At 44.2% G+C, this 23,096-nt stretch overlaps 1 protein-coding gene across 1 annotated transcript in view; it reads right to left on the bottom strand.

Moving 5' to 3' along the window:
• LOC144828318 (C-type lectin domain family 2 member D-like) overlaps nt 1-23,096 on the bottom strand; it is a 99,529-nt gene that overhangs the window by 40,786 nt on the left and 35,647 nt on the right. Inside the window, exons 2-3 of the mRNA XM_078686408.1 lie at nt 21,972-22,067; nt 1,229-1,410 (exon numbers count right to left, since the gene is read on the bottom strand). Of these exons, the coding sequence (XP_078542534.1) occupies nt 1,229-1,410; nt 21,972-22,067 (278 nt within the window). The remainder of the gene's footprint in view (nt 1-1,228; nt 1,411-21,971; nt 22,068-23,096) is intronic.

The raw sequence follows: 23,096 nt of genomic DNA, 5'->3' as shown, positions 1-23,096 counted from the left end.
TATGCACACAAAAAAAGCACAAATTACAGTAAATCCCAGAACCCATTGAAAGTGGAATTTCATTCCGGTCACGGTAACTGTTCTAATGTGCTGTAAAAAATATCTTTGGAGAGGAAGATTAAATTCACATTTGAACCCTGCTGAGGTTTACATCATGCTATTGATCCACAATGCAACTTCACCATCAAATGTACTAAACAATTTCCTTTGAATAAGCCTTGGATTTTTCTATTGTTCCCCTTTATTTGGTAATTAAAACATTGTTGCTCGCCTTGTGACCAACAGAAATGGACCATGTTCAAATGTCAAGATTGTCTACCACCTGTGTCCAACGTTCATCTCAGGCACCGCCTCAATTGTGGGACAAAATATGGCTTCTTCGGTCCTCCCTCTGCCTGCTCATTCTGTTAAATACTGCCAAGTGCCAAGACGACCACGAAGAATAGGGTTGAACTGTATTCATGCTGAACCGCGCACGGCTGTGCGGATACACCATGCAGTTTATAGATGTACAGATGAACATGGCCACCACTCATGGCATGAAGGCTTCCATCCTCTCACAACTGAGGTAGGCCCTGAGGGTACACATGGAAGATAGGGAAGTGCCCAGTGGCACCTGGGTACAAACTCAATGTATGGGTTTGACTTCAATGAATACGCATCAGACAACCATGGCCTTGCTCTTGCCATCTTGGGGTTGACAAGATGCCTTTCTGAAAAACTCCTGGGAGGTTCACATTCTGCATCAGCTTTTTGTAGATGTTCAAACTGCTGCATGTACCTTATTGAGATTTGAGCCAGCCAGAGCAGATAAACCCCTAATTTGTGTGTCACTCCAAAAGGCATATTAACTAAAACCTCCTTTGCAATAGAGTTATGTACAACTAGACTGACAGACCAGTACCCTAAAAGGCACAGGGGTTGTTGACAATCTAACTAGACAGACAGGCCAAAGAATCTCATTTGAGAGGGTGAAGCAGATACAAACAACAAGTTAGGCGAGAAAGTGGAGGGAAATTGTTGGATGTATTGAATTGGCAGGATGAGTGAGAAGACAACAAGCGGGTTAAAAATATTCAATCACACAAAGAAGTGGGTACAGAAAAGAAGACCTGAAAATCAGGTACTCAAGAGATCTGAAGATTACACACTTCAGAGGTGAAGAGGTTCGCTAAAAGAAACTATCAACATGAAGATACAATTTGATAATCTTGCATTGCATACTCACCAAGGTCTCTTCATTGGGGATGACAGCAAGAGAAGCATCGTGTGATGAGCAGTCGGCGTCGCAGGCACCCCACGGCTTTGCAACATCCGAGAAGAAGAAGCAGATCTTTCTGGAGTACATCCAACCCTCGGGACATGGCTCCAGGTGAAGGGAAGCGTCAAGGACCGATGTACGTGAGACAACTAAAGAATGGAAGCCAAAGAACATCAAAGAATTCAAATCCCTCTGGAACTGTGGTGCTGCCATCAAAAGGGAAGAGGATGCTAAATGCATGGGGCAGCAAGAGAGCAGGGCATGTGCATTGTCCCCGAGGAAAGAAAAAGAAGAAGAGACATTGGAAAATAAGTATAAGAAAGAATGGCATAGATAGAGTTCCTCATCGTTATTTATTCCAGGTGGATGTACAGACACCAAAACGTAGCCTACATTATCACACTGCATGAAGAGCTACAGAACTGGGCACATCACATAGCACAAGCACTCTGGCAAGCCAAAGACCATGACCCTTGCACCCTGACCCAGAGTGAAGCAATCTGGTAGGCCCTACCCAGAAGAAGGCCACCACTGCCCGAAGAACAGGGCATACAGGCTGTTGGTCAAACAATGGTCACAGTTGTATACATTTTTCTTAGATCAACTGGAAATGGGGATTGGTGTCATTCCATAGCCAACAATGCCTCACATTAGCAATTCACCTTTCCCCTGGAAATGTCAGAGGGAAAACTATTTTATCTGATACTTCTCCCCACCACAAACATAAAATTCTGGGCAAATCTGGAGCCAAACTTTGGCGCATTAACTAAGGTGGGCTTCTAACAACATTTGTCTACTCATGACACTGAAACATATGTTATGTTTCTTATCATAGTCCGGTTTAGATTTAATGGTTAGAAGAAGAGGAAGTAGGGATATTTGCTCCGCGGTTGCTATCTTCTCTGATCACATACTTATGCAAGTGAGTTAATTATCCAGGACACAAAGAAGTGGCTTTACGAGAAACTAACAGGCAACTGTTTAACCTGCTGTTCCTAAGAGAACATTTGTGTCAAGTGTAATATACTTCAGTAATTAACCCGCCTCACGACAACAGAACCACAATATAAAGGCGCTGTATTTCTCGAGACTCGCCAACCCACTATCTTATAAAAGCAGTTTAAACACACAACTGTTGCAGAAGACCGCATATTACACTCCAACTGCAGAGGGCCTTCAAAGTTTTATTAATCAGCACCCAAAAGCTGCTGATCATCAACAAAGCAAAATAAACATAAAATGTTTCCTTGGGTCATATGCTGAAGTGTGTACCCAGCTACACATACCTTGGTATTAGCTTTGAATTTCTTTTCATGGATAAAACAAACCTGTAAGCATTGTACAGGTCCTAAATGTGTGAAGGAATCATTTAATCACAATAACTATGATGACCCTTCTGTGTGTTTGTGCACCAAAACCTTCTTTATCCAAAATTTGACTTAAGTGCTGGGTAATGTTTCTTAATTAAGGCCTTGATTACAATTACCTCCTTAATTCCTAGGCCATGCAACCCGTTGTTTTGACGGTTATTGTTATTATGCGAGTGTCAGTAAAATCGGGCAGATATTTCATCTGGTAAGTTTGGCGGGTGAAACCTGCTGAAATTTCCCAAGTGAAAAAAGACCTGGCCATGCGGATATTAGTGCAGTGAACACCAAATCTTCAGGTTATAACTAATGTTGTGAGCAAACTTTGTAATTGCCATTCTTGATTGCATCCGATAAAGGTAATAACCCCCTCTGATAAATATTGGTTCAAATATATAACATTTGTAATTAAGTCTTAGAAGCCAAATTCAAAAATGTATGTGTACACTTTAGAAATTTCTAAATGGAATTCACGACAAATTCTGCAATCATATATTTACAACTGGGTGCAGCTTGGAGGCTTTTCCAACATACAAACTTCCATAACCAAACTGGTTTCAACCCCTGGCAGCTTGACACAGAACTGATAGCCTTAACTTAGGGAAAAATGTCTAAAGTATTTAGCAGTAACAATTAAAATGTCAAATCAAATATTCAAAACATAAAAAAATTGCAACAAGAAAGTTTTTGAAAGGGAAAAAAGCACCAAGAAAAAGTAAAGCGCCAATAAGAAGTCACTGTCCGCAGTTGACGGGGATCTAGTTGGGATTGAAGGCGGACCTCAATTGTTGGATACACCTAACATCAACTCGGTCAATGTTCTTACATTCGGACTTAAGGCTCAGGTTAGAGTTTGGAGAGAAGATTCTCCGTCTCAAAACTGAGACGGCTCGCCTCATTTAGAATCTGGCAGACCTTCAGCATGTTGATGGCGGAAGCTACTCCGCCTTAGCCATTGATATACACCTCTGACGCCCGCAGGAGTAAGAGCCATTACTCATTTGTCCACCCGCTCTAGAGTGGGTGAACACATGGCAGGTTTTTACTGTGTGTTTGGCAGCAAACATCAATAAAAACTGAAAAATGACCCCCACATCGTAGAGAAAACTTCCATGGCAAGCGGGTCACTGCTTTTTTTATTTTCAAAAACAAAATCCTACTTTGGAATTTTGTTTTTGTAGGAAAAAGGTGAACACTGAAAGTATGCCTTACGGCTCCTTTATGGTCCATTTCAATGCACTGACAGGAAACGCCATGATGGCGGTTCCTGCCAATGCAAGACATGTCAGCTGGGCCCACGGACACCTCTAAATTTGAAGGGCGGGTCTCCCTCTGGGCGATGGAGTACATTACTCCGTAACTCTGACAGAGTAAATCCAGTCTGCCAAGGTCTAAATCAGGCCCTTAATATTTTCTATTTCGAAATCCTCTAATGGGGCGAGGCTATCCTATCAAAGTCGGATAGAGTTTGGGTGAGGTCTCGCTCATGTCAGTGGTGTTGGTGGGAAAAGCTCTGAGTGAGAAAATTCAGATTGGACACCTGTTTAATTCCTCTAACCACTCAGATACTTTTCACACCTTGGTCGGGTCAAGATTTCTACCTTTTGTCTAGCTTTTTTTTTTTTTATGGAGCTCAAAAGTCTCCAACTGGGCAAACCTGAAACTGTACCTGATGAAGTCACCCTTTGCTACAAAGTTCCACTGAGGCTCTGTTCATCTCCCAACCGATTTAACTGGGCAATTCAGGCATCTACTAATCTACTACCATATACTTTATTGATGGGTTTCCTAATGAAGGTGCATACCCGCCGAAACGTGTAGATAGAAGACACAGGATGACTGATAATTTAAGCCACAGCTGTTACATCTGCATAGAGTATTAATTGTTATCTGTATTATCAAAGAGATGGAAACTTGATGATCCAATTTATCATATCGATGATGTTATGAAAACTAATAATGTACGTTATGCTTGCTAGGTATCATGCAATATTGTTGTACATAACCAAAGTATGAATGTAGGAGTGAATGTTGTGATTTTCTTAGGATGATATTACACCCTCATAAAGAATTGTTGCGTTTATGTATGAAATATTGGTATTTTTTAACAATATCAGTTTAAATCACATGTTTTGTATGAAACATTCTATTTATGTTGCATGTTAATAGGCATGCTTCAACCCAATGGGCATAACCTTAAATTGAAAGTGTCCCAATGGGTGGAAAATGAAGAGCTCCGTTTGCTACCCTCAGCCAGGACAATCTGCCAGTTATCAGAGATCGAGCCAAAGGTACTAGGCAGCTCATAATTTGTCGATGAACTTATCAGCTCCGGGCATAGTGTAAGCAGCAGTTTTAGTGAGAGTGTTGAGCCCTTGTATTCCACCCAAAACTTCAGTTCTCGGATCCTCCCCTTGGGGGGTGGCTTTAGATACCAATACAATGGGACTGAACGAAGGGATGCAGAAAGGTTCGATCACCCCCAGGGACAGCATTTGGGCTACTTCCCCCTCAATGCCGGCCCTCATCTTGTCTGACAACCTGTATATTTTGTTGTTAACATGTAAGCTGCCAACAGTGTCAATGTCATGTACACACCACTGGGCCATTCCAGGTGTCAGTGAGAACAGTTGAGCAAACTAACCCAAGTAGTAACAGTCTCTTTGCTGCTGATGTTCTGACAGTAAAGAGGAGAGCCCAACTCTCTTCTCTGGACCATTGTTTGCATTCTGGGACAGGAGGCCCTGGAGTGGCTCACTCTCCTCTTGCTCATCTGAAATCTGTCAGCATTAACATGGTCCTATCCGCCCTGCAAAAGGGAGGTTTCAGGTGGCTAATATACATCAACCCTATAAGGGTTTTTTGAGAGGGTGCCTTTATCCACTGAATAGGTAACCACACCAACTGTAATGTAGAGATGGAGGCAAGGTTTCTTCTTAGTTCTTTATTTCAGATAAAGGTAAGAACAGGTGGTGCCAGGAAGCACAGCTGTACAGCAGATCAGTCAGGCTTCAACTGACTCTCACATTCAGAACACACACCATGTATAAGCATTCCAGAGATGAGCTCGCTCCTAACACGAGCCTTAAAGTAATACACAACATAATAATAAGTTACAACATAACATAACACAAAGAAACCAAAAAAAACAAAGAAGGGAAAGGGAAGGAAAACAGAAAAGGAAGGAAAAAAAACAAACCCTAAGAAGCCTACCTAACATAATCCTTAAGCCAATTAGGCAAAACTCTTTTCCTTTTTGAACCTTCCACGCCAGACGAACAAGGAACAGAGTCTGCGTCAAGATCCACGGAAGAAGGACTCTCATTTACACCCTTGTATCTTACATCATCCAGACCAGGTGAACACACACTATGACCTGGATCTTGCGAAGGCTCACCAGCCTGACAATCAGGAACACCAACCACCACTTCCCCCTCCTTCAATTGGGGAAGCGAACTCCTAGGCGCTAGCTGAGATTGCAACTCACTGTTATCAAAATAGTCTTCAATCCAATCAAAATCGCCTGATTTCTTCATCACAGGTGGCTCTTCATCATGATCTTGACAAATGTCAAAGGCAACATCCTTAAGGTTCCAAACTTTACCGTCACTTAGTCTGACTGAGTTCCTAAGAACATCAACAACCCTTTTAGGCGAATCAAATTTATTCTCCCCTTTTAAAAACTTGAAAGGTTTCTTGATCCTTACCCAATCTCCAGCTTTTATAACAACATCCTTTGCACCATGTCGTTTATCAAAGTAAGTCTTACTTCTGCAATGAACCAACTCTAAATTATTTTTCACCTCCACAGGTGACCATTCCTGAACACTGTCTTTGAAAAGCCAACCTGGATTAAATTTACATCTGGGTAATCTACCTCTCATCATTACAAAAGGGGACACACCTGTACAATTGTTTAACGTCACCTTATAAGACCAAACAGCTTTCTGTATTTCCAATTTCCAATCTAAGCCCTTGTTGTTAGCCGCCTGCAAAATGCCTTTAATCACCCTGTTAAAGCGTTCTACGGTTCCATTTCCGCTAGGATTATATAAAGAGGTTGTTTTATGTGTGATGCCACACTTTTCAAAATATTCTCTAGCAGCTTGGGACAGAAATTGTACTCCGTTGTCCGTTAGAATGTTCACTGGCAACCCTTCTACCACGAAAATCTTATCCAAGAACTTCAACACTGCTTGAGTATCAACTTTATTTACAAATTTAACCACTTGCCACTTGGTGAATAGGTCAATAGCAACCAAACCGTATTCCTTTACATCACCAATCGGACCTAAAATGTCCACAGCGATAGTTTCCCAAGGCATACTTGGAATGAGACCCTCACTCATCGCTGGTCTCAAAGTCCTCAAGGATTTATCTGCAGAGTTACAAACAGAACAATCCTTAACAAAGGTTTCTACTTCCTTATCAACCTTCGGCCACCAAAACAAATTCTTGACCGACAGTTTAGTCCTCACTATACCAAAATGTCCTTCGTGACACATCCGTAAAATCCTTTTCCTTAACCTGGCAGGTGGAACAATTCTGTCCCCCCTCATCAAAACTTCTTTCTCAATTGACAATTCAGACCGTACCTCCCAAAATGATTTCAACCCATTTGACAAAAACTTTTCTGTGGGCCATCCTTGACAAATAAATTTTGAGACTTCCACTAACTCCTTGTCCATATCATGCTCCTTTAACCAATCCTCCCTGCTGATGGCCGGAACACCAGAATCGTGTACAAACGCTACCCTGAAATTCTCCCATGGGTCATCTACACATTCTTCTAGTGGTGAAGGTAATCTTGATAAACAATCAGCTACTACATTGTCTTTTCCTGGTACATAAGTGATACTGTATATGTATTCCTTCATACGCATAGAAATCCTAGCCAACCTAGCAGAAGCAGTTGCAGTACCATCAGTAGATAAGATGTGGACTAATGGTTTATGATCTGTCCTGATGTTTACCATCTTACCCCATACAAATGCACGAAAATGTTCTAATGCCCAAGCACAGGCTAAAGCTTCCCTTTCTATAATAGGATATCTGCTTTCTGCTGGTGACAAGGCTCTAGACGCAAATAAAATAATTCTTTCTTTTCCATTCTCTCCAACTTGTGACAATACTGCGCCTAAGCCTTTATCGCTTGCATCAGTTGTCAGAACACAATCTAAATTCGGATCATAATTCGATAAGGCGTTAACTTTTTGCAGTTCCCATTTAATTTCAGCAAACTCTCTTTCACACTCTTTGGTCCATTCAAACTTTACATTTTTCTTTAACAAAGACCTGATGTTATACACTTTGGAAGCAAAATTTGTAATGAATTTGGCACAGTACTCTGCCATTCCCAAAAAGGATTTGATATCTTCCTTAGACTCAGGTGCAGGCGAAGCAACAATGCTTTCTATCAGCGATACTTTTGGCCTGACACCCTCCTCACTAATGATATGGCCACGGTATGAGACGCTTCTCTCACCAAATTTGCATTTGGATAATTCTACCGTCAACCCTGCTGAATTAAGTGTGTCAAATACCTTCCAGAGTTTAGCATCATGATCATCTTTGTCAGTACCTGCAATTAAGACATCATCCTGAAAATAACAAATGCCATTCATATCACCAAATAGTTTGTGCATTAAACGCTGAAACACAGCAGCGGCCGACGCAAGGCCAAAAGGCATCCTTATAAATTGGAAACAGCCAAACGGCGTGATAAAGGCTGTTAGGTGTCGTGACTCTGGTTCCAAAACTACCTGGTGGTAGGCAGCAGATAGGTCTATGGTAGAGAACCAAGTTGCCCCTCTTAAGGAAGAAACCATTTCGTTAATTTTAGGCAACGGAAATCGTTCAATTACAATATTTTTGTTAAGGTGGCGCAAATCAATACACAACCGAATTTTGACATTGGATTTCCTTGCTACAACCACTGGACTAATCCACTCAGAAGAATCTACTTCTTCAATAACACCTTTAGTCAAAAGACCTTGGATTTCTTTTTTAACTTCATCCCTTATCAACAGGGGGATAGGTCTGACCTTGTGCACTTTAGGTTGTGCATCACCCTTGAGCATAATTCTATGCTCAAAACCTTTCAACTCACCTAACTGTCCATTCACCACATTGGTGAATTTACTTTTTAAGGCGTCTTCAATTCTGCTACACTCATCTAAGACTAGCACCTTCTCCTTGCTGTTAGGGTCTAAGATGATGTGAAGATTCTTCTGGTCATACCAGCCTAGGACAGATGGTCCCGTTTTGGTTATGTATAATTTGCCTCTAGTTACTCTACCTTTAAAAAGGAAAGTGAGCCATCTGAATCCCAACAATTCTATCCTTTCCCCTGTGTAACTCACAGGATTAACATCTGAGGCATTCAACTTGTCTCCTATTTTATGCGTAAATTTCTTCCTCCACACTTCCTCATTAACGATCGTGTATGGAGATCCAGAATCCGCATACACATTCACTTTAATGCCACCTAAAGTTACTTCGCAAATTGGTTTACCCTCCATTGCTTCATCAGTGATATTTAGCATATAGTTCCCTCTTACATTTTTCACACAACCATCCTCATCATCACCGCTTTCACTAGGACTCACATCTTCATTCCAAATGCATTTGACATTACTGCGTTTGCGACAAAATTTGCTAAAATGGCCCATTAATCCACACACTACATTTTTTCCTCAAGGCAGGACACGACTTGTAGTAAGCCATGTGATCTTTGCTACCGCAACGGTAACACCTTCTGTCATCTACTCTGTTGTCCCTTCCTTGATTCTTGAAAGGTTGACTAAAAGTTTTGTTCTGAAACTGTTTAGTCTGAGTTTTCGTTGTTCCTTGAATCTTGAAAACAGCAGATGATGCTTTGTCCGATTCCTTTACCGTGTCCTTGACAACAGTAGCACATCTCCCTGACATTTCCGACTTCCTCATAATAGCCAGAACGTCATCTAAGGGTGCGTCACCATTTACCCAAAGACGATCCTGAATGGGTGAGTTGTCATTGTGCATAACAAGTTGGTCTCGAATGAGGTCATCGTGCAAATTTCCAAATTTACAGTCAATAGCCAGTTTTTTTTAAGTCATCTAACCGTTCATCAACCAATTCTTCTTTCTTTTGTTTCCTCTGAAAAAATGTGTGTCTCACCACTCCTATACACACCTTAGGTGCAAAGTACCTGTCCATATCTGCGATGGTGTTATCAAATTCACTTAGATCTGTATTAATTACTTTTTGGATTCGTGAATAAGTCTTTAAACCTTTAGGTCCCAAAGAATGCAAAAGTATTCTTTTCTTTTGTTCAGATTTCATTTTTTCATTTTCATCGATAGCGCAAATATAGTTGTTGAAATATTCTTTCCATTCAACCCATTTCATGTCTGGTTGAGAACCTGTAGCCCAAAAAGGTTGTGGGGGACTAATCACAAAATTTTGTTGAGCCATATCTTCTTTTAAACTTCCTTGTGGTTGATCTCCAGTATCCATATAGGTGAATACTTAAATATGAAATTGCTTCAACAATACACAATAATAAAAAAATAATATATGTGCCCCGACAATCTCACCTGTTCTCCTTGTATTTGTCTCTTGAATAAAAGTCGCTTAATTGTTTCTAATAAGTAATGCCACTTATTTAAAAAAAAAACAAAAAAAAACAAAAAAAATAATCGGTGCTACTTCGTTTTTTTTTTTTCCTCGGTAAACTGTGAAAGACAGAGAAATTTCCCGACCAATTTCCAAAATGGCTGCTACGCAGGGTCACGCAACGTGACCTTGCGCGAATGTGTCATCACGCGATAGACAACGAGACGTGACTGACGTGTGGATGGTTAGTGATTCGCGCAGCGGAGGACCGTGCATGGAACTTAGCACACGATTGAAAGATGCTAGCATGCGCCACCAACCGAAGTCAGTAAGTAAATTCTCGTGTCCTGAGACAACCAGATGTAAACGATAACAATTTTAAATGAAGTCCTTTAAATTAAGCAGACGCCGTAAAGAGGATCGTACAAAAGTTAATTACCCATTCCAGGCGTCGTTTTCTTTTCCGTGAATGGGGAGAAAAAAATGACAATAATCCTCACGAAGTTGATTGTAGTAGGATCCAGATCCCATCCTCGTCGCCAATTGTAATGTAGAGATGGAGGCAAGGTTTCTTCTTAGTTCTTTATTTCAGATAAAGGTAAGAACAGGTGGTGCCAGGAAGCACAGCTGTACAGCAGATCAGTCAGGCTTCAACTGACTCTCACATTCAGAACACACACGATGTATAAGCATTCCAGAGATGAGCTCGCTCCTAACACGAGCCTTAAAGTAATACACAACATAATAATAAGTTACAACATAACACCAACCTTCTTGGAGACAATTTAGGGGTCAGTCACCTTGACTTGGAGGTCCCTGGAAGCCACTAATCCAGCAGCCACACGTTTTGACCAGATTGGAGCTCTACCAAGGTCAACTTCCAATCATGATGCTGCTTGATCAGTTCCCAACTGGCTATTCAGCCTCGTTGGCTTTTTTCATGTAGTGAGACATTCTAGATCTCAGGCCCATTGTGCAGTCCACAATGTTGTACTTGGGTTCTTTGAGAGGTTTCTCCCACCCTTTCCTTACAGGATGATTCAAATAACCTGTGACACGGTGCCCATACATATGCTCAAGGGGCTGCAGCCCAATCCTTTCAGCGGTATCTCCCTGCAGGCAAACAATAGGAATGGAAGTAAGACGTCCCAATTCCCTATGATTTGCTCTTTGAAAACCAATGGTCTTAATAAATCTCTCAACAAACCTTTTGTTTGGGGGTGATCAGGAGTGGTGAAATTGTAAGTCACACCATGCTCATCACATATGGTGTTAAAGTATGCTGACATGAAGTTTGTCCCCCTGGTCAGAGAAAACCTGGCTAGGGAACCCTACTATAGTAAAGATATGAACCAGGACCCTAGCCACCACAGGCACAGAGACTATCCTCAGAAGTATTTATTTGGTTAACTAGTGCCATGGACCACAACTACCAGGTTGAACCAGTCTCTCAAACAGTGCCCCCGCCACTAGTTAGGGGATCAGGGGAGAAATAGGTTGTCCTCCTGTTTTGCCACTTGACAGAAAGTGCAGGAGAAAAACTCTTTCACCTTCTCAGACATCAGAATCCAGTAAAAGTGGTTTGCTAACTTTTCTAATGTTTTTATCTGCTCTAGACACTCTGGTAGTAACGGAGCGCGTTATAAAACAGCTAAATATAAAATAAATAAATAGATGCCCAGCTGGGGTGATGTCATTGGCCAAGTCCAGCAGGTGTTCCCTATCGGACAGAGGAACTATCAGCCTCGTGGCAGCCCCAGGTTTAGGGTCCCCTGCCTCGCTACATGGGACTTCATCCTCCCAGTAGATCCAATGGGATCCACATTCTCTTTCTTCTGCACCTGAGCCTGGCACTGAAGGTCGTAAGTTGGGAACTCTCTCGGCACCTTGCAGAACTCACCCTAAGATGGTTCCTCCTCACCCTACAACTCAGAGTTCAGGTTGGTCTGCCCGGATCTTGTCCTCTACCCTTTAGGCCTCAGATCCTTTCTGCAGGGTCAGACTCCCTCTAAGATGTGGTAAAAGGTGCAGCAGGTTTCCCAAATCATCTCTCTTCCTCTTGATCATGGTAACTATGTCCATTTTGCCAGACTCAAAGCCCCCCTGATGGGCAGTTTGTGCGCTGGTGGCCACACAAACACCCAACTCAGGCAGACCTAACATTTGAGCATAGATCCTTCTTTGTACCTCTGTCCAAACAGATGATTTTAGAGCTTTGCCCGACAGGCACTCCACCGGAGCAGCAGAGCTCACAGCTACCTTCTTTGGTCCAGTAATCCCATCCCACTCTAAGGGGACCATTGCCCAAGGATTTTACATCATTTCATGGTTAGCATTGACAACCTCATGAAGGACATCAGAAATGATCTGCTCCGCGGATACCAGCTTATCTAACACTGTGGTTGTGCTTCTTCGTGTGTCCCTCAGAGCCATAATATGGACCCTGATGCCCAGCGAGTGAGTGGGATGCTTGGTATATGCCGAGCATTCTTGTGTCCCAACTGTTTACAATCATAGAAAACTGCGGCATTTGAGGGAACCCAATATTTACTATTTGTACCCACTCCATTTATTTTCAGTTGTGGTTTGGGAATCCCTCCTCCTTCGCAAACTTTTGGGGTCCTTATCATCTTTGTTACTCCCCTCCATACCCCGTTAAGTGCCTGACCTTCCCTTCTTGGAGACACCCCCCTGAGGCTTCTTGGAAACCCTAGTGCAGTTCCACAACTGACTACCGTGCCACTCTTTCTGGGGTAAGTCTGATTGTAGTCTATTAGATGCAGGTATAACTCTGATAAACAATTACTTAAGATACGCTCCTTCATAATCAAATTCCGAAGCTCATCATCAATATTCACTTCACTGCCCCTCACTCTGTCCTTTAGTGCTTACAGTGAAATGTGTATAGCGCCATTCGAAGACAGTTGTGGATCTTTGGCAATGCTTCTAAATGTCTTACGGCATACTGCAGGAGTAAGACCAAACTTATTCACCACTGCATCCCTCATGTGGTGGAGGGCTATGCTACATCCTCATCTCGGGTTCGGAGTGTATTCCTTAGTTATGTAGGTACCAACCCTCACAGCAATGCTCCCCAGTGCTGTCCATCCACCCTATGCATTCTCAATGCCCTTTCATGAGAAGCAGAACATTTGTCAATGTCATCCTCCACCACAATTTTAGGTACAACATTTTAGGCAATATAAGGAGCAACAAATCCCCTGTGGACACCTCGCCCTTGCGGCCACCATCTCATGTGGACTTAAATCCAAGCTTGGCCCTCTTCTCCTCCAAAGCAAGTTTATTTTCCTCCAGAGCAATGCCCCTTTCTGCCAGGGCGATGGAATGCTTCTTGGCCTGGCAGATCCTCTCTGACCACTAGACAAAGAGCATTCTTTCTGGCATCTGCCAGCTATGAGCGGTGTCATGCTATGGGTGCACTCACTCACAGCCATGGAAGGTGCAAATATGACCTTTCTTCTGGGCAGATTATCATCTGCCTCCTCTTCTTCTTGGACACCCCCCTCTCCTCTGAGGTAGTTTGCAGCTGATGGGCCTGCAGGCCTGGAGGACTTCTGGGAAATCCTCCTTTCTGGATTCCTTGCTCAACTTCTACCCTCTGTTTGACCAGGGTGCTCAGCTCTCAGGACAGAAACTGTCCAAAGCAGAATAACATAACATAACATATAACATAGCATAACATAACATGTATATGTGTAAAGCGCACGTTCACCTCTGAGGGATGAAAGGCTGAGTGGACCCGTCAGGATTTGAACCTGTGACCATGAGGCCCCTGCAGCAGATGCATTAGTCCACTGAGCCACCAGACTTGGCTGGGTCCCAAGAGATCAATCAATCAATCAATCAATCAAAGCATTTATATAGCGCACTACTCACCCGGAGGGTCTCAAGGCGCTGGGGGGGGGAGGGGGGGGGTCCGCTACTGCTCGAACAGCCAGGTCTTGAGCTGCTTCCTGAAGGCGAGGTGGTCTTGGGTCAGGCGGAGGTGGGTCGGAAGGGAGTTCCAAGTCTTGGCGGCCAGGTAGGAGAAGGACCTTCCTCCTGTGGTGGCTCTTCGGATGCGGGGGACGGCGGCGAGGGCGTGACTGGTCGATCGAAGCTGGCGTTTGGGAGCGTAGAAGTTGAGGCGGCTGTTGAGGTATCCTGGGCCTTGGTTGTGTAGGGCTTTGTGTGCGTGGGTGAGGAGCCGGAAGGTGATTCTCTTGTTGACCGGGAGCCAGTGCAGGTCTCTCAGGTGTCCGGAGATGTGGCTGCGGCGGGGGATGTCCAGGATGAGTCGTGCTGAGGTGTTCTGGATCCGCTGGAGTCTCTTCTGGAGTTTGGCGGTGGTTCCGGCGTAGGGGGAGTTGCCGTAGTCCAGACGGCTGGTGACGAGGGCCTGGGTGACCGTCTTCCTGGTCTCGGTGGGTATCCATCGGAAGATCTTACGTAGCATGCGCAGGATGTTGAAGCACGACGAGGAGACGGCGTGGACTTGTCTGGTCATGGAGAGGGAGGAGTCCAGGATGAAGCCCAGGTTGCGTGCGTGGTCTGTTGGTTTGGGTGCACTGCCCAGGGCGGGGGGCCACCGGGAGTCGTCCCAGGCGGAGGGTGAGGATCCCAGGATGAGGACTTCAGTCTTGTCCGAGTTCAGTTTCAGGCGGCTGTTCGACATCCATTTGGCTACGTCTGTCATCCCTTCGTGCAGGTTGCCTCTGGCGGTGGCGGGGTTGTTGGTGAGGGAGAGGATCAGCTGGGTGTCGTCGGCGTAGGAGAGGATGTTGAGGTTGTGCTGGCGTGCGATGGCTGCGAGGGGGCTCATGTAAATGTTGAACAGCGTGGGGCTGAGCGATGATCCTTGTGGTACGCCACAGTTGACTTCGGTGGCCTCCGATCTGAACGGGGGGAGGCGGACTCTCTGTGTCCTTCCGGCGAGGAAGGAGATGATCCACTCCAGTGCCTTCTCCTGGATTCCGACGTTGCTGAGGCTCTGTACTAGGGTACGGTGGCAGACAGTGTCGAAGGCCGCGGAGAGGTCCAGGAGGATGAGGGCCGCTGTTTCTCCGTTGTCGAGCAGGGCTCGGATGTCATCGGTAGCTGCGATCAGGGCGGTCTCGGTGCTGTGGTTGGCCCGGAAGCCAGACTGCGAGAGGTCGAGGGAACCGTTTGTCTCGAGGAAGGCGGCCAGTTGCTTGTTGACGGTCTTCTCTATGACTTTTGCCGGAAACGGGAGCAGCGAGATGGGGCGGTAGTTCTTGAGGTCGGTGGGGTCGGCTGATGGTTTCTTAAGTAGAGCGCTGAGTTCGGCGTGCTTCCAGCTCTCCGGGAAGGTGGCGATGTCGAAGGAGGTGTTGATGATGTCCCGCAGGTGGGGTGCGATGACAGCGTCGGCCTTGTTGAAGACGTGGTGAGGGCAGGGGTCTGTCGGAGATCCGGAGTGGATGGAGTTCATAGTGCGGATGGTGTCTTCGGTGCTGATCGGGGTCCAGGCGCGGGTGGTGGTGGTGGGGGGCGGTGGTTCGGTCGTGGCGTGCGTCGGTTGAGTGCTGAAGCTGTTGTGTATGTCCGCGATCTTGTTGTGGAAGTAGGAGGCGAGGGAGTTGCAGAGGTCCTGCGAAGGGGTGATGTCGTTGTTTCCGGCGTTGGGGTTGGAGAGCTCTTTCACGATGTTGAAGAGTTCCTTGCTGTTATGTGCGTTGTTGTCCAGTCGTTCCTTGAATGCGGTTTTCTTGGTGGCGTGGATCAGTTGGTGGTGTTTTCGGGTGGCGAGCTTGAGGGCAGTCATGTTGTCCGGTGTTGGGTCTCTGCGCCAGGTTTTCTCGAGTGGTCTGCAGTTCTTCTTGGAGCTCTTGAGTTCGTCGTTAAACCATGGGGCTTTCTTGCTGCTGGGTCTGCTCGGCGGGGTCTTCAGATGAGGTGCAATATTCAAAACAAATAATTTGGTTAAAATGACCTAATCAAAGACCTTATGGCAATTAAAAAAGATTTTTCGGTTAATTATGTAGAGTTTTTTTTTAATTGCAACTTTTTAAAACTGAATGGCAACTGCTATACACAAGTTCTGGATCCCACCGCTGAACACCAATGTATGAAAATGGGATATTGATTAGCGAGAATGGGAGTCCTGTGTAAGATATATGTCCAAACCCTTGCCAGGTCCAACAGGAGTAATATATTTTCAGGCAAGAACTGAAAGATCACACACAAATTTCATAGACGTGCGTGGAAGGAAGCTTCTTGCAGTGGAAGGAAAATGTTACATTTTAAACTTACTGTTTGTAGCTTGAACTGTTGTAGGTTCACATGCTCTGCATACTCCAGCCATCTTGTGTTGGGTGTGGGAATTTCAAGTTGTTTTTCGTCAACATTTTTTTGATGTTGAGATATTTTTTTTATGCTTCCCTTAAGCCCAAAATGCACCAGGACTAAGACTCTATTTCAGATTGTTTTCCTCAGCAGGTGAGTAATGGAGGGAAGTGATGTCAAGGACCCAGATATTCCAATTCCAGTTTATGGACTGTCCCAGTTGAGGACGATTTCTTCTTGATCTAGAATGCCTTTGCACAATAAGTGTTACATGTGAAAGATAGGTGTCTGCAGGAAGGGTCGCAGTTGGAAGAAAAGACAGTGTCACAAAAATCTCCAGGAGGTGCAAGACCGCACCAAAACAAGACCTAAGACTCTCTAAAACCTCCAGAGGTCGAGGCAGTGAAAAGGAAGTTGGTCCTTAAATAGCGTATAGACAGGGAAAAAAATGACATAGAATTCATATGATAAGAGGCATTTGAGTTGGGGATAAAGAAAAGCAAATACTAGTGAGCCTCCACATTGGAACTAAAGGACAGCACATGGAAGACAAGGCCTGGACTCCATTTTCTATACAGATTCCCGTAGGCCCTTAAACAAATGACAGCCCTCCTGCCTCACGAAGGACTTGAGGTAGCTGGTGAATATTGGCACCGATACCCTCCTCCACTCAGAGTGCAAAATGGCACAGGCTAAAGGCTACTAGCCAGAACATCTACCTAGAATCCAGGAGAACACTAGGGGACTGCTGGTGAGCCGAACTTCCTGCAAAGGCATTTGCCGAATGTTGGTGATAACCCCCTGACCCACGAGACTTGTCCTCAAGACAATTTTATATTTTTTAAACTTTAATAGAGTTTCTTCAATGTTAGCGCTGCGACATAATGTCAATCAGCAATGCTACCTCCCGTGACAATCGTTTGCATGTCACAAGTTCGTGGTGGCTCAGCTGTCAAAGCCCCCAAGAGAAACCTGCCTTTTAGGTCAATCCTCCCACAAAGTGCAAGCTGACAAGCTGGAAGAGACCTATTGTCAGCTTACCAAGAACCTACAGTGGGCTTACAGCATGCTTATTGTTTACCATTTGTTTGGCTTTATTATCACTATATTTTGCTTACTTTTTATTTGATGGCTTGCCTTGCCCATTTCGTGTTAGTCCCTCCCCTGGAGCAATGCACCTTTTTACTTGTGTCCTACTGCTTACTTTTAAGGAACTACTTTTTCATTTTGATTAAGCCCTCAATGAGAGTGCATGTATTTTCCAGCTGTCTCCCACGTCTTCTTCTACCCCACCCCATGAGTTTCGTCTTACTTTCCTGTCCGTATGCTTCTCACTCGCCTTCCTCCATGTGCTTCTCCCCTCCTACTTCGTGTTGCTGATCGTTCATGTACTTCTCTTGCTCAGTGCTGCTCTCCAATTTGCCTTTCCCATCCTGCTCCTCTATTGCACTCACATCCATTGTTCTTTTTTAAATATGTTTTTTTGAAGGTCAGGCAGCAAATTGATGCCGGCCCTCCACAAAAGCGCTTTGACAGGTTTGCAATTTTTTATTGACCAACTTAAACATCACCCATTATCTTAAATTGGTCATTAAAAAATAAAAAGTAAATGGCGCTCGAGTTATTCTGTAGGTGGTGCATGATTATTAATGCATGCATGCACCTGCAAAAAGACATGACTGTCAACAGTTTTCACATCATGGCTCTTTTTTTTTTTTTTTTTTTTTTAATACCAAACAGTACCAGCAAAAAGCATTGGCAAAGTCAGTATCTCCCAAAGGTGAGATGTATTTGCTTTGCCAGTGCTTGTTGAAGATATAGCAAGTAAAAGAAAACACCCTGCACTGTCACACTAAGAAATTCCACCTGCTTACTTCTACCGTAATGGAGAAACCTTCTCATTTTGTAGCGTAACCCAGCTGTGTGATTGGCTTGCTTGCCTCAGAGGATTTGCCTACACTTCTGAGGAACTTTCAAGTAACCAAATCTAGGACCTCAGATGCTAAATTGCTAGATTCATTTCCCTGATGTTTGTCTGCAGTGACCCTGAAGCTTTATCAGTAGGTCTAGTACAAGTGGCAGCTTGCTGTGCAGATGAACTGACATTTTTCGAAGCAGTGATCCCCCTGGCTTGGAGGACTAGGGTAGGAGTCACAGATGTCCGCTTCATTGGCTGCAGCTCAGCAGTAACTATCTAAGGTGGTTCCGCAGCCAGACCCTGCAGTCCTTGAAGCATTCCCTGGCGTTGGAGTACCAGGGCTTGGTGTGGGGGGAGGGAGCCTTTGGTGGTTTTGCAACTGAGCCCTTCAATTCATGAACATTGCCCTTTAATCTATGGAGTTTGCCGTGGCGTTGCTGTACTGGGGTGGGAGGGAGCTTGGTGGGCTGGCCTTTGGTGATTACGCAGCGGGGTCCTTAAGTCTGAGAAGCTTGCCCAAGCATGGGTTTGAAGGGTGGTCAGTAGCGTGGCAGCAACCGCCTTTGCACCCGCATAGTCATGCCACTCCACTCCACTCCACTCCACTCCACTCCACTCCACTCCACTCCACTCCACTCCACTCCACTCCACTCCACTCCACTCAGGGAAGGCCATCCTGCTGTGAATCTACCAGGTGGGTGGTAGCATGGCAGCAACTAGCCTTGACTCTGTAGAGCGGAGCCCCTCTAGCCTGGGAAGCTTGCTTATGTGTGGATGTGTCGGGAGAACGGTAATCTCATTTGTCCATGCACAGCAGGGTCCCTCGATTACGGGAAGCTTGCCCTCTTGTGGGTGAACCATGTGGATAGGAACTTAGTCACAACTGCCTTTGCGGAGCCAGGATCCCTCCCATCCAGAAACCTTGCCCTGGTGGGGGTACACCTGGTGGGCTGCACAATTGCAAACCACTTTGCCCATGGGCAGCTGGACCCTTCAGTCCATGAAGCTTGCTTTAGCATTAGTGTACAAGGTGGGGGAAGCTTGCAAGTGCTGTAGACCATATCTGATTTTATGTTAGCCAGTAGGGCCTGGCTGAGAGCCTTAAAATATCTGCAAATCCTTCGGAAAAGAACATTAATCCACGCTATGTAGGTTATTTCCTATTTCTTCTTACGTTTGCTTTCTGGTATTTTCCTTCCCTTCCTCCCCTTAGGCAAATGAGGCTGTTTTATTATTAGGCATTCATTACATGTTCTGATGAGATCCGTACAATGTGGTAAATGGATCGAAACGCCGTCGACAACTATCTGCACCTTATACATATGGAATTACCTATATGCCCTTTAAAAGTGTGAAGGTGTTAATATTGTTCTGTTTCATAATCAAAACTGTGCAAATTAACAAGTTTACAGAACGCTTAGCTTTTGCCTATAAGCCCTTTTGTGTGTTCCCTTTTATTTGCTCCCCTTTGCTGATGTTTTTTGCATGATAAGCTGGGTGCAGGCTTGTGCCCTTTCTTGTATATTGTGTGGGAATTATGTCTTACATTGACTGAAAAGTAAACATTAAGACTTCTGCCCGGCTGGGTATGTCATTTACAATATAATAACGACTTCAACTATATTCATTGATTAAGTATTAATACTTGTAAGGGACCACTGTTGCCTTAATAGTATTGACTCCCAAGGTCCCTTGCTGACTTCTTTGGGTTCCCTTGTTGTCCTTAATAAAAACCCACTTGACAGATGGCACAAAACTTTCCATGAAGAAACCAAAGTGGGTGAAACTTTTGTTTGGAAAGTTTCAAAGTTCATGCCTTCCTATGGAAACTCTGACCTGACCTAACCATAACAGCTGCCAGTATAACACACACAAATATTATATATATATATAATTTGTTTCTTTTCTTACAAGGATCCAGTAGCTGCAAAGTGGTGCAAGTCCGCTTACTCCCATTTCTACCTTTTGAACAACTTGTTTTGACCTTTATTCACTTTTAAGTTATCGGTTCGATAGGACCATAGACCATGTTAGATTGTTAAAGTAAAAAATGGCCTCTAGCATCATGACGCATGTGCAAGCATCATGCTCAAGTGTGCACAAGTGTCACAAGGTAAGCATTGGATGCCATCTTGGAATGGGTCTTTTCCTTTAATTAAGAATGCATTTCAAGATTGCCAGGCAGTGGAGTGTCCATGTCCACGCATGTAATTGAAAAACATAAAAGCACTGGCAAAGCCAAGAGCTTGCCATTTTGGAGAGGAGACCTATTGGCTTTGCCAATGCATCTTCTTATACAGTTGTATTTATTTATTTAGCAACTGTAGTATTTCCAAAATGTTATCTTATGTTAAAAAGGGCTTATAATGCGTGCAGCTACTCAGCGGAGTGTCCCGGCGCTAAGACAGAAGATACGGGGACCAGAAAGGAGAACTCAGATTCTGGGGTAGCAGCCATTATGTTGTTTGTTGAAGCAACCAGGTTTTCAGTTGTTTCCTGAAAGCTAGTATGTTCGTGGCCTGCCTAAGCGGAAGTGGTAGCTTGTTCCACATTCAAGCCACTTGCACTTGAAAAGAGCGGCCGATGCTGGTGTGCTGATCTGAGGGATCTGCCTGGAACTTACCCCCAGATTCATCAAAGTAAAATCGGCTCGCAAAGGGCCAGATTCTGAGAATCTGCCCCTTTGCGAGCGCTATTTTTGCATTTGGGATTCATCATCCCAAATGCAAAAATCGCATTTGTAGAAATCGCTAAATTGCGAATAATTGCATTTAAGGAATCTCAATTTGAGATTCCTTAAATGCAATTCATGAACCATTTAAAATTTGTGAAATCGCAATCTGGGGCCGCTATTTACTGCGAAGTCTGACTTCATGGTAAATAGCAAAAACTTAGAAAAATGCACTTTAGTGCATTTTTCTTAGTTGTATGTTACACACACACATGTCCTTTGGACATGTGTGTGCGCAACACCAGTGTACATTAGCATTTCAGGGGTGCTACAGGGTGTCCTTTGGACACCCTGGCACCCTTGAAATTGCTTCCTTATTTGCGATTCGCTAATTGCTAATCGCAAATAAGGCCCATAGGAATGGCATTTAGGCCCATAGGAATGAATGGGAAAGCCATTCCTTATTTGCGGTTTGCAATTAGCGAATCGCAAATAAGGAGGCAGTAGAAATCGCAATAAATATTGTGATTTCTACATGAATGCCGTTTTGCGAGTCTTTAATAGCGATTCCTTAATAATCGCTATGAAGGACTCACAAAACATGACCATGATGAATCTGGCTGATAGTGTGAAACTCTCCTGCAGATGTAATGAGCCCCCATGCCATGCAGAGCCTGGAAATGCTGTACACAAGAATCATTTTGGTATACTGATTAAATAACGTGGTGTTAACATAGACCCAAATGTTGGGATTGAGGTGCAGATGAGAGGACAGGGAAGACAAACAGGCATGTCACATGTAGAAATTAAATGTCCCATGATAAGCATTCCAACATGGCCGTCTCGCTTACCCATCAACGTTAATGCAACGAAACCAAAAGTGATGAGTATGGAAATAGTTGCAATGAGGTGCTTGAGTCTTCTGAGCCACCGGTGCGACAAGGGTTCTAAGAAGCAAAATAGAGAGAATCGTCAATAAACGTCACCGCAAGGTAAGAGCAGAGGTCCAAGGTAAGTCATGCTGTTGGGGACATGTTCTTCTATCGTCTCTTCCCCCCCGGCTTCAAACATCTGAAGATAACTGAGCTGGTTAAATAATAATAATAATGTACAACATATAAATGGGGAAGGAGGTGGTAAATAATAAAAGTCAAGTTTAAGGGTTACTGAAAAGGGTAAGGTATAACATAAGGGGAAGTTTATGCAAAAAACTAAAAGGTAAAGGGTCCATGTAAAAAGGAAAAAGATGAGGGCCAAATTAAGTGAGGGTGAACATAGAGGGGGTCACACCCATGAAAGAAAATGCAAAAAACAAGGGACACAATGACACAAACTACAGTCTATGGTCGAAAACCCAGAACAGCTGATAGCGCTAGGAGGCAATTGTTAGAAAATGGGGTTTCTGGTTAGCTAGGGTGTGCACCCAAGCCAGGAAGAACCCGCCAATCTAGTCAGGGCAAGTCAGTTATACAGGTAAGATAACCTAGCTCACTCTCTGGTAGCTTGGCACAGAGAAGGCAGGCTTATTCTCAGAGGCAATAGGTAAAGCGTTTGTGCAACACACTCATTCCGTAACACAAGGATTACACCACAAAAAGAGATTCCAGACAGGATTATATGAAAATAGTTGTCTACATTGTTCATAATACAAGTCCAAAAAAACACACCAGTAGTGCAATTATTAGATAGTACTTATTAACCTGATCACTACAAGGCTTAAAATTACATACATCAGAAATACTTAGTAATTAATGTCGGTCTCGGGGGCAGTCTCCTGGTCCTCTCGGGGTCCCCCCACAGAGGTTTACCCCATAATGTGGAGATAGTGCAATGCCCCAAGGATCCTTCTGGGGCCTCACTAGTCACCACCAATGCACCCTAGGAGACAGATTGGTTAGGGTGCCCCTCTGCAAAAGAACGGAGGGGCCGGGACACATTTATGGCTTCCCCCAGCCCTACTCACCCTCAGTAGTCTT

The sequence above is a fragment of the Lissotriton helveticus genome, chromosome 4_1, assembly GCF_964261635.1.
Source record: "Lissotriton helveticus chromosome 4_1, aLisHel1.1, whole genome shotgun sequence".
NCBI classification, from domain to species: Eukaryota; Metazoa; Chordata; class Amphibia; order Caudata; family Salamandridae; genus Lissotriton; species Lissotriton helveticus.
The sequence above is the reverse complement of the archived record's forward strand: the minus strand, read 5'-3'. Positions and strand labels throughout refer to the sequence as shown.